We start from the raw sequence: 12,309 nt of genomic DNA, 5'->3' as shown, positions 1-12,309 counted from the left end.
AATAAAAAGAAAACAACAAAACTCCCAATGAGATGGCTTCTTCTCTTCCCCAGCTCACCATGGCCATGAACAACACTACAGCAGCCATTCCTCCCATGGCCAAATGCTCTCCCTCCCAGACGCGTGGGGTGTCTTAGGCCTTTCTCTGGACTATCTGAATGAGCCGCTGGTGGCTTCCTTTCAGTCATGTCTCTTCACTTCCCCCTGGGGTTAGGCAGTTCTTTTCTATACTCCCTTTCTCTGATTCTTGAGCATCTTTTGGGTTTTTTAAGCCCCCCAAACCTATGACTCTCCATTCAGTTTTGGCCTCAGAAGAATCCTACAGGGACATTCCCTACTCCCTGCCCCAAAATACAACTAATACTGGGCCTAGCTTCCTATAAGGAATATAGGAAGAAGAGAAGAAATTCTAGTGAAAACATGGGAAAAGTCATAAGAGCAAAAATAATCATATGACACAAGAGATAGGGAGAAGGGCATCAGAGATCAGGGACAGAAGCCCAAGACATACACAACTGACCGAAGAGAAACATATTTCAACTGGGACCAGACTGTGGAAGCTAAAGAGAAAGGTGGATACTTCTGCCATCTCCAAGGCTCCTAGTCATGGGAGCACAAAGAAGAGTTCAAAGGCAAGGCAGGCTGCTGACTTCCACCTCCTATTGTGGCTGAGGTCAGAGGTCTCTGCTGTTGGAGCCACTGACCAATAAAAGTATGTTTGGAAACTTTACTAGGCAGATAAATTAGGGATCCATTTACACCTTCCTCCCTATCCACACAAACACTTCTTACTATGTGGTCTAGAGAGGCAGTGTCTTCCTGGGTCTAGTTTGACTTTCTTTGTGACTAAGACTAGAGGTAAGTCTGGGGAACACAAGAATCCATTTGATTGAAGGATTATATCCAACCGAATCTGTTTCTCCATCTGCCCATCAGTGTAAGGGAGGCAAATGATAGTTTCTCCCTCTGCTTTGCTGACCTATCTTTATAATGAAAAAAAATCATAAATTTTGGAGCTAGATGGAAGGTCAGAGGTCATCTAGGCCAACTCTCTCACTTTATGGCTGAAGAAACCAAAGTCCAAGGCTAATCAGCATCAAAGTCCCTAATGCTGCATTCACCATGCCAAGACGCCACAAGTTTTCCTTGCAATCCTTTCATTTTCTAATTCCTTCTGTACTTACTATCTTTGCTATGCAAGTTTTCAGGTGTGTGTATATCACAGCTGTCTCTGTGCATCCCCACTGACTCACCAATGCAAGGCATATCCTATGTGGGAACCCATTCTACCACACTGAGAGGCAACTGCTTTGTATGTTACATCTTTGAAAACTGCCAGAGGCACTGAGGGGTAATGTGGCTTTCACACAGGTAAAATATGTACTTCACTGTACAATTAGTTCTTGACTCTTTGCTCTCTTGGTCTCTGATTGTTTGGTGTGTGTGTGTAAGCAAATCTGTCCTGGGGTCTGTGGTATTCAACTTTTTATTCCATAATTGGAATATGGTGAATTAAAGAACAAACAAATGGTTAAGAAGATGGGATCTGACAAAAGGATTTGGATTTCTGGACCTCATCTTAAAACAGAAAAATGCCAGGTGCCTAGTCAAGGATGGAATGCAACGAGGACAGGTTGGTAAGAAGATATTTGTCTAGTGTCTTGGAAATTTAATTTTAAAAAAGCTTTAAACTAAAAAAGCTGAGGGAGGAAAAAAACTTTCTGGGTATATCTAAACTAAACATAGAGAGAATCTATATAATTGGAAGAAGAGCTGTTGAAATCTTGGGGGGAAGTAACTACTTCCTCCTAGAGTTGATGATAGTACAGAGGAAAGCCAGGCATAGTTTGACATGCAGCCTGGCTTTTGAGGAGAATACACTATAAAGAGTTCATAGGATAGCTCAGTAGGATTCCATAAATCAAAATTCTACAGGGGAATGAGCCAACAAGAGATGGGAATCTCTCTAGAATGAAATTCTGAAGACAAATGGAAACAATTTTGATGACATGGGAAAGGCCAATGTAGATATTCAGAAAACTCACCAAACAACTTTGAGGATGACTCCTAGGTTGTGAGTCTGAGGGACAGAGGAGATAGATAGTAATGTCCTCTACAGGAACAGGAAAGTTAGGAGGTGGAAAGGGTTTAAGGGGAACGATAAAGAGTTCAGTGTTGGACATGCTGACTTTAAGATGTCTAATGTACATCCAGTGGAGGTGTGGAGGTCAGCAAAAAAGTTAGGAGTGAGCAGGAGTAATGTTAATCAGGGAATGATTTTTTGCTGTTCTTCTCTTAAGTGCCTTTAATGAGTCTGGCCTTTGAATGTGGTAGGTAAAGTGGTATCTTTTTTGTCTTGGAGTGTTTCTCAGCACCAAGACCATCAAGAGTCATTGATTTGTATATGATGTGGTGCTTTCCTATATTCTGGTGTTAGTGATTTCTCATACCCTAAATGGTAAGCTTCAAGCCCTCAGGGCCCTAAACACCATATATGTACTGGAAGGTTAGCATTTCACTTTGGGGGGTACACTCATTGAAAGAATGTGGGTGACGAGATTCTTGGCAAGCCATTGAACCTGCCCCGCCCCCCGGCTTTGTAACCCAGACGTCGGTGCTCTCTGGTAACTATGAATTGTGATTGGAATCAGACAAGGTCTGTCTGTTGATGTTTGTAATTTCTGTTTGTATGTGCCCTGAAGTTCAGTTGGCTGATCTTTTCCCCCAGAACTAAGTGAATGATATATGTGTTTGATTAAACTGAGATTGTTAACCCCTTAAAGTTGCTTTCCTTAGAAAAGTAGATCGAAGAACCTGTGTTGGCAGCCTTCCTGTGTGTTGTTGTTGTTGTTGTTGGTCTTACACAGCCACAGTAGCCACTAGCAATATTATTGTTACAGCAGGATAGGTAGCTGTAAGAACTGTCAGCATAGAAATTAAAATTAATTAAATCCATGGGAGATGATGAGATCACCAAGTCAAGTAGTATAGAGAGAGAAGAAAAGAAGAGCCCAGGACAGAATCCTGTGGGATATCTATGGTTAGAGGGCATGATCTAGAAGAGGATCATGCAAAGGAAATAAAGAAAGAGCAGTCAGATAAGAGAAGAACAAGGAGAGAGTGGTATACTGAAAATCTAGAGAGAAGAGAGTATCAGGAGAAGAGCAGGATCACCAGTGTCACAGGCTGCAGAGAGGGCGAGGAGAATGAGGATTAAGAAAAGGTCTTTGGATCTGGCAACTAAGAGATCATTGGTAATTTTGGATAGAACAGTTTCAGTGGAATGATGAGGTTGGAAGTTGGATTGTAGGGGATTAAGAAGAAAGTAAAAGGAAAGAAAGAGGAGGTACCTATTATAGATTTCCCTTTGAAGGAGTTTAGCCACAAAGGGCTAGGACATAGTTAGCAGGGATGGAAGGATCAAGTGAGTTTTTGTCAGGATGGGCGAGACATGGGCATGTTTGTAGGCAGTAGGAAATGAGCCGGGGAAAAGGAGAGACTAAAAATAAGTGAAAGAACAGGAATGGCAAAGAAGGAAATCTGTTGGAGAAGACAGGATGGATCATATGAGACAGGGGTTAGAAAGTGGCAGAAGACAACTGAGTGAAGTAAGATGAGGAGAGGGAAGACAAAGAAATTCGTGGTGAATGGCTTCAATTTTTCCTGTAAGATATGAGGCAAGGCTCTCTGCTGAGACAGTAGGAAAGGAGAGCCATAGGAGGTTCAAGGAAGGATAAAAAGTTTTGGAGAACAGCTGTGGAGAGTGGGAGAGTGAGCTGATGAGGGAGGTGAAACAGGATTACTGGGAAGCAGTAAGGGCCCAGTTGAGGTTATGTAACAGAAATCTGTAGTGGACCCAGTCAAAACGGTTGAATGATTTCCTCCACCTTTGTTCAACAGCATGTGTAAAGGAGGGAAGGCAATGAACGGTGGGTGGAATGAAAAGCTGAAGCTTGGTTGGGTGTAATGGACAATATGAGGAGGGGACTAAAGAGTCAAAAGAGGACAGTGTAAACTTGGATTGGTTCAGCAAGGGGCCATGGAGAGAAAAGGAGAGAGTGGCTAGTGTAAGGGAGCTGCTCTGGGACAGAACTGATGGGTCAAGAGATTGGAGATCATGGTGAGGATGAAGAGTACAGTTTTGTAAGGGAAGACAGACAGAGAAGTGGAAAACCAACAGATTATGGGAAAATGTGGGGATTTTGGAATTCTTGAACATGGAGATTGTTCATTTGTGGGTGATGGCAAGATCAAAGGTATAATCATCTTTGTGTGTGGCTGAGGGAGGGGTGGAGGAATAGCTCATGGGAAATGAATAAGTTGAGGAACCAAGTTGTCAGGGTTTTTGCAGTACAGTCAATGTGTATATTGAAGCCCCTAGTATAAGGACAGGAATAAGGGAGGAGAGAAAAATCATGAGCCATGTACCAAATTCATTGAGGAAGGAAGGGGAATGACCTGGAGGTCTGCAGACAACAGCTACTAGAATTTTGGTTGGGTGGTAGATATGAATGGCATGGACCTCAAAAGGAGGAGAGTTTACTGAATGATAAAGGTAGGGAGAGAACCTGGAAGTGGCGATGGGAAGCAAAGAGTATCCCAACTCCCCCACCTGACTGGTGAGCCAAGAAGAATGAATAAAGGCACAGCCAATACTGGAAGGGGTGACCAGGGAGGCTGCGTCCTCAGCGGGAGCCAGGTTTTAGTAAGATGGAAGGAGTGGGAATGGAATACATTCAGGATGAAGGGAAATTTGTTATCTACGGAACAGGCATTGTGCAGGGCACAGTGGAAGGGCAGAGTAGTATTTGGTTGAAACTTTGGGGTGGGAGGGTTGAGGTGGATGGGAATAAGGAACTGGGAGCTGGCAGGTGGAGAATGGGGCTTGAACGATGACCTAGAGGGGTTCATAATCACTGGTATGTGAAAGTTAAAGTTATTAAACTATATCAGGGAAATGCTATGTAGTATTCCCACATTTTACCAAAGCATTTGATAAAATGTCCCCTGTTCCTCTTGTAGAAAAGATAGAGAGATGAGAGCTATGTGACAAAACCCTTAGACAGATTCAGAGCTGACTGAATGGCTGGGCTTATGGAGATATTAATGGTTCTTCATCAATTTGGAAGGAGGTGTTCAGTGGAATACTGCAGGGATTAGTGCTTGGCACTGTATCGATAATGACTTGATATAAAGGGAAAGGGAGAAGGAAACAAGCATAAAAACATCTTCATCAAATATGCAGATGAAACAAAACTCAGAAGGATAGCTAATGTACTGGAAAATACAGCCATACTCTACAAAGGTCCTTCTAGGCTAGAACACTGAGCTAAATCTATTAAGTTGAAATTTAAAAGGGTAAATGTAAGGTCTTACATTTGAGATCCAAAAAAGCAACTTCACAAGTCCAAGATGGGGAAGCATAATTAGACAGCAGTTTGTGTGAAAAAAAAGAGCCACTCACAAAAGGCCTAGTGGATTACAAGCCTGATGAGCCAACAGCATGCCACAGCAGGATGTACCACCAAGGTAACGGCACACTCTGTGAAAAGATACAGTTTTCAGGAAGAAGGAGGCACGTCAGAGTCTTCCTCTCCTGTGCCCTGGTCATAACTCACCTGGAGCTTGAGTTTAGTTCTATATGCCACAGTGGAGGAATGACACCAATAAACTGAAGAGTTTCCAAAGGAGAGGAACTTAGACGGTTAAAAGCCTTGAGGCCACTCTATGAGAATCGGTGGAAGGGACTGGAGATGTTCATCCTGAAATAGACTCAAGGGGGAAAAACTAGCTGCGCCCAAGTAATTGGGTGGCCATCCCATGGAAGAAGGATTAAATTTTTTTTCTGGTTGACCCAAAAGACAGACCTAGAAGCAATGGTAAAGTTGCAAAATGTTGTGAACTTGGCCTTGATTAAAGGAAAAACTTCCTAACAACTAGAACAATGGGTCTCAAACTTTCTTTGCTCCCCAAATAATATTATTCTTTTCTGAGGGAATTCTTAGCATGCTGCAAGAGGGTTGGGAGACTCATGTAGACAAGCAAAAATTCTACATAATTTGTATAATTCTATAGGACTTCTAGCTGAGACTGGTGGCACCTTTCTGAAAACCACTTAACTAACTTAACCACTCAAAAATGCAATGGATGCCTCCAGAAGTACAGAGCTCCGCTCTCACTGGAGGTCTTCAAACAAAGGCCCCTTAATGGATGTGTTGTAGGATTTCTTTTTTTGAGTATGGCTTAAACTAGATGGCCAGTGAAGTCCCTTCCAACTTAGAAATTCTGTGATTCTGGTTTAAAGGCACAGATGACACATTTCTCAAAGCTAGGAGGAAAAGTTAATGGATGGATAACAGTCAGGATCCAAAAAGATCTTGACAAAATAGAACAGGGGTCTAGCAAACTACTACTGGCAAGTCACCCATTTTTGCGATGCCTTGCCAAAATAAAACTTTCTTTAAAAATGTAAAAACCATTATTAGCTCTTTAGCCAAGCAAAAATAGGCTGTTGGATTGGATTTAGCCCTCAGGCTGTGGTCTGCCGATCCCTAGTTTAGAACAATGGGCTAATTATATTAAGATAAAATTGAATAAACGTAAAGTTCTACATAGGGTTTCAAATAATCAATTTCAAAAAATAGAAGATGAGCAAATATTGGCTAGATCCTGTGGGGACAAAACACATAGGACTTAGTGGATTGCAAATGCAATATAGGTCAACAGTGTGACCTGGCAGTCAAAAACCGTAATGATTTTAGGATGCATTAAGAAAGGCATAGAGATGTGATAGTTCTGCCATCCCCTGCCCTGGTCAGATGTAATCTGTCATGTAATGTCCAGTTCTGAACACTACATTCTAGGAAGGGCACTGACAAGTTAAGGCATGTTCAGAAAAGGAAGGACAAGATGATGAAGGGACTGGAAAATATGCTATACAAAGGTCAACTCAAGGAACTGGGGCAGTTTAGCCCAAAGACAAGCATTAGGAAGGGCCTAATTGCTATCTTCAGGTATCTGAGGAGCTGTCAGAGGAAAAGGGACTAGGTTTGTTTGCCTGGCTCCAAAAGAAAGAACAAGGAACTGATCGAACTCTAATTCTGAGGTGAAAGTTGAAGAGCAGCAGATTTGGGCTTGACATGAGGAAAGACTTCCTAACAATTAGAGCTATCTATAAGCAAGACATAGACCTCTGAAAGCAGAAGGCTCCTCCGTCACCAGAGATGTCCAAGTACAGGCTGGAGGACAACCTGTCAACAGCGCCGTGGATGGTATTCTGGGTCAGGGATGGACTGGACTAAATGGCATCTGAGATTCCATGTTGGTTCCTTATGGGCAAGCACTCTGCCTTATACTTCCTGTGTACTCCCCCATAATGCCCAGTGTCAAGTGTATAGTAGAGTCTCAAAAATTACATGTTGATAACTGGTATAATTTGCTCTTTTAAGGACCCCAAGATTCTCCCAGAAACAAAGGCCAGATCTTTTTAGGACCAACATGTTGCTGTATGGCAACGAGATGGGATGAAATAATCTCAAAGAATTAAAAACGATCACCACAAAGTGGGCAACAGAAAGGCATAGGGTGGATGTGAGCAGGCTGCAAAGAACAGGAATTCTGAAGGGGAATAAGTGATGTATCAGGGAAATGTCTGCTAGGAAGAGAAGACAGGCTGGCAAAATGGCAAGTGCAAGAGATGACTGGCATCCTCATGATGCCAGATAAACATCTACTGATGCAGTGAATTTATAGCAGGCATGGACAAGAGTCACAAAGAATAGGCAGGGATAGGGGCCCATGCGCTCTGTATCACTGAAGAGAACATTCAAATCATTGAGATCACAGGTCCATTTCAGTATTTGAGTGATGCAGGTTGATGACACATTGGGGGGATAACTAAGGTTGGTATGCTAAGATTATTTGAAGTACCTTATGTTTTATTCTATTATTAAAATCATCTTATTTTTAACCCTTCTGCTAGACCCCACACAGTCCAGCTTGGTGACAGCCAAGATGATGAGGAGTAGCAGTTGCCTAGAAAAGTAGTTATCAGCCCTAGAAATGGAATTCTCCATGTGAACTCCAGGTCTTCTGCAACCACAGTTATATTTCTTGTAGGCCCTTTTTCTGCTACTCTGGCTAAATAAGTGTCATTCCTTGTCTCAGCTACAAGTGACATGCATACTCTTCTGACTGTCATCCAAGTCCCCAAGGCAAGATCTGCGGTTGTGATCTGTTTGCCCCAGTTTACAGGCACGTCAGGGGGCAGCCTCTGCCTGTTACAGACCTGACCCAAGGCCTGGTTCTGTTTCTACCCACCATCCTCAGGTTGCTCACTTCACTCACTTCTCTGGAATCGTTTCCTCAGATGTAAAATGAAAAGCTGTCTCTAGAACACTGTGAAGGTCTGTTCCAGTTAGGTGCTATGATCACTAGGCCTCTACAATCAAGGCTAAGATTGCCATCCTTCAGTGAACACTGCTTCTTCCCCCCACAGGTACCAGAATGGGACTCTGGGGAATTGCTCCAAAGATGGGAGAGGTACTAAAGTGGCCCTGAGAAGCTGGCTGGGGAATCTCTACACAGACCCAGACCAAATAGAGTCTAGAGACTGAGGAAATGGAGACCCCTGGTGGCCACCTACTCACCCTGTGCTAACAGTGGAGTCCCTAGGAGGAAAGTTTTTCTAGAGACTCCCCTTTCTTTACCCAGCCTCTATTTCCCAATGAAATATCCATTAGGCTCTCCAATGTGGGACTGAGGATGGAGCCCCAGAGATCATTGTGCAGGTTTAAAGAGATCTCACTTTGAATTCCCTAGACAGAGTTCATTAAGCTACGTGACACTGGCTTATGCTTACCCTCAGATTCTCTAGGAGCCAGCTTCAAGTAGCACGTCAATATGGGAAGAGGAGGGGCTTGAAACTGGGGAGACTTGAGCCCTAATCCTGCCCCAATCACTTATAGTCGTATAACTCTGGGCAAGTCACTTAGACTCTGCCTCAGTTTCCCTATCTGGAATGGCAATTATAATAGAAATTACCTCACAGGGTACAGTGAGGACCAAAGGTATGTAAAGTATCTTGCAAACCTTAAAGTCCTCTCTATAAGTCTGAACTGTTATTATGAAAGCCACCAGTAAATCAACCAATAGACATTTGTTAAGTGCCTACTATGTATTTCTACTGTGCTAAGCACTGTAGAAATAAATGAAAAAAGAGTCCCTGCCCTCAAAGAATTTACAATATACTGGGGGAGAAAACAAGCAAATAAATATATACAAAGCAACCTATATACAGAACGAATAAGAAATTATTAACAGAAAGAAGGCACTGGCTTAGAACACATCAAGATCAAATCAGACCAGTCTTAGAAAAGAAGTTCGACCTGAGTTCAAATCCTCCCTCCAATGTTATTAGCTGTGTGTCCCTGGGCAAGTCACATAACCTCTTGGCCTCCAATTCTTCATCTATAAAATGGGGATAACAAAAGGACAGTGGGAGGAATGAATGAGATGGTATTTGCAAGGCATGTGGTAACCTTAAAGAATGATCGAAGTGCGCTCTATTATCGGCACGATCATCCTTATAGGAAGGAAAAATGACAAGGAAATTCAGGGAATGGCGCTCTCTACTCAGTCTTCAGTCATGTTTCTCCCAATCTTAGAATAAGGAAGAGAATAACTAGACGTGGAAAACCCTACAACTGATAGATTGTTCCTGGTCTCCAAAACCACGGACGGGAAAATTAGGAATGATTCTTCTTCGGTACAAAGGGACAAAGAAGAAATACCCTCATGTTTCACAACCAAAAAGGATAGAAGATTATTTATATTCAACTCTGCAGCCTGGTGGCACAGTGGGTAGCGTGCTGGGCCTGGAGTCAAGAAGGCTCATCTTCCTAAACTCAAATCTGGCCTCAGACACTAGCCATGTGACTGGGCAAGTTGCTAAATCCTGTTCGCCTCAGTCCCCCCATCCGTCTAATGAGCTGGAGAAGGAAACGGCAATCCGTTCCAGTATCTTTGCCAAGACAGCCCTAAATGGGGTCACAAAGAGTCGAGCATGACAGAAATGACCGAAAAACAACAACTGAATTGGGAGCTGAAGAGAACAACGTCTAGCCGGCACCTAAACTCTGCTCAGCCACCACTCAGCCTGGAGACAATCCAGGCCTCAAACAGAAACGCATCCCTGTGGGGGCATCTTAACTTAGAAAACCACAAATGGACATTATCTATGATGTTGTATGTTGTATTTTATTACGCGTTTCCCCATTCCATTTTAACCAGGTTTGGTTTGACACCCCTGATTTGGGTTAAACTCGTGGCTCTGCCACTTAGAAAGAAGTCTGTGACCTTGGTCAAGTTACCTGACTCTGAGCTTCATTCTTCTCCTCCACTGAACAGGGATATTCTTCATGTTTTGAGGCCCAAATTAGAAAAGTTACATGACCCATTTTATAACTGTTGTAAAGGGCTTTGTAGACAGATAAGAGTTTTTTCCTTGTTACTAATCATTTGAGACAATAGCAGTTAACTACTTATCTGTAGATGCTATTTTTAAGTTTATTTTTTAAACTGTTTCTAGACTAATATTACAGAATTCTGGGGTTGGATGAACCCTCCAACACATCCTAGAAGAAAATCCCCAACTATGGCATGCCTCTGCTTGAAGGACTCCCATGAGGGGATCCTCCCTTGCTGGGGCAGCAGGCCCATTCCACAGAGGGACGGCATTGTCATCAACACTACCTTTGCCTCCTGGATCAGCCCATGCCAGCTTTCACAGACACTATGTGCTGTACAGCTCAATATTCTCAGCTATCTGACATTCCCCTGTCCTTTCCCCTGGCTCCTCCTCCTCCCTGGCACTGCCATGGGCTGTGACCACATGCAGAGGCAGCTCCAGCCCCATACGGCAGGCTGGGCTGTACTTGTCAGGAGCATACTAAATGCTCTCATCTAAAGCTCTTACTGACCTTCAGTTCCTTTCTCTGTGAAGTGAGAGGGCTGGAGCAGAGGACCTCTAAGACCTCTCCCTACTCTATGATCTGATGACCCCATGTCCCTGCTACATACATGGAGAGACCTTTGAGACGCACCTGCACCTCACCCATACCTGCTTCTCCAGTTTCAGAGTGTAGAAGAGGAAATCTATCTCGCTGACAAGGAGGATGCTCTTCTAAAGAAGAGGTGGAGAGCAGTTGAAACCTCCCATTGTACCCCACAGGAGGAGGCTCCAGGAGGGAGCCCACACTCTCTACTGGACCCAGTCCTTACCTGTCTTTGCATTTCCTCAATCTGCCTCTGGGGGATGCTCCGCAGCACACTGTACATCTCTCGCATTTTCTCCTCAGGTATAACCACAGATGCCCTGAAGGTAAAAGAGATCATGGAAGGGGTGAGAGGGGAAAACCAAGACTGGAATAAGTCAATTCCACCATTCTAACTAGCACTGCTAGCTGCCTCAGGGAACAAGCTGAGGCCTGGAGGTACATCTAACTTACTCAAAGGATTACGAGGACACGTTCTTTTGGAAGGCAGTACCTAGGAAGAGGAGGGAGAAAGGGCAGACAGCACAAGGACCAAGGTGACAAACTTCACTGACCTGCCTTGGGCCATGATGCTAAGGACATCACAAAGAACAAAAGGGCCTTCAGAGAGTATCTAGTCTGGTCCATCCTTCTGTAATGATCCTGACAAATGGTCAGCCAGGCTGTCTGATGACCTTCAGGAACTGGGAACAGATTGCCTCCCAGGGCAACTTATTCCATTTGGGGACAGATCTCATTCTTTAAAGCTTTTTTATTTTCTCAAGCTAAAATCTGCCCCTCCAACTTCTACCACTATTGGTTCTGCCTCAGGAGTCAAGTTAAATAAGTCTAATCCCTCTTTCATAACAGCTCCTTATACACATGAAGACACTGATCACATCTGCCCATAAATCACCTCTTCTCTAGGCCAAACATCCCCAGTTCCTAGGCCTTATCCTTGTACAGCACGTCTTACAGTTTCCTCACCATCCAGATCACCCTCCCCTGAACAGTCTAGTTCACTAATGTCTTTCCTAAAGGAAGACCCTAGAGCCAAAATATATTTTTCCAGATGTTCTCTGGGCAAGGCAGAGTCCAGAGTGATTATCACCCTCTCTATCACAGAGATGATGATATAAAAAGTCGAGCCCATGACCAACAGCCATGGTTAAAATAGACCATTTATGCCACCCCAAGAAACTCTCTTATATTGACTCCTAAAATGACCCAGGTCTAGAAACAGTCATTCAGAAAGGTGGTGAAGAAGAAATTAACT

The 12,309-nt window shown here is 43.5% G+C and overlaps 1 protein-coding gene across 2 annotated transcripts in view; it reads right to left on the bottom strand.

Annotated features, from left to right (window-relative positions):
* The window catches only part of EXT2 (exostosin glycosyltransferase 2), a 189,372-nt gene that overhangs the window by 136,345 nt on the left and 40,718 nt on the right, over nucleotides 1-12,309 (bottom strand). For both annotated transcript variants that reach the window (XM_036764388.1, XM_036764387.1), the window contains exon 7: nucleotides 11,281-11,374. In XM_036764388.1, the coding sequence (XP_036620283.1) occupies nucleotides 11,281-11,374 (94 nt within the window). The remainder of the gene's footprint in view (nucleotides 1-11,280; nucleotides 11,375-12,309) is intronic.

Source organism: Trichosurus vulpecula, chromosome 6 (assembly GCF_011100635.1).
Source record: "Trichosurus vulpecula isolate mTriVul1 chromosome 6, mTriVul1.pri, whole genome shotgun sequence".
In the NCBI taxonomy this organism is placed as follows: Eukaryota; Metazoa; Chordata; class Mammalia; order Diprotodontia; family Phalangeridae; genus Trichosurus; species Trichosurus vulpecula.
Note: the sequence above shows the minus strand (reverse complement) of the source record. Positions and strands in the feature narration are given on the sequence as shown.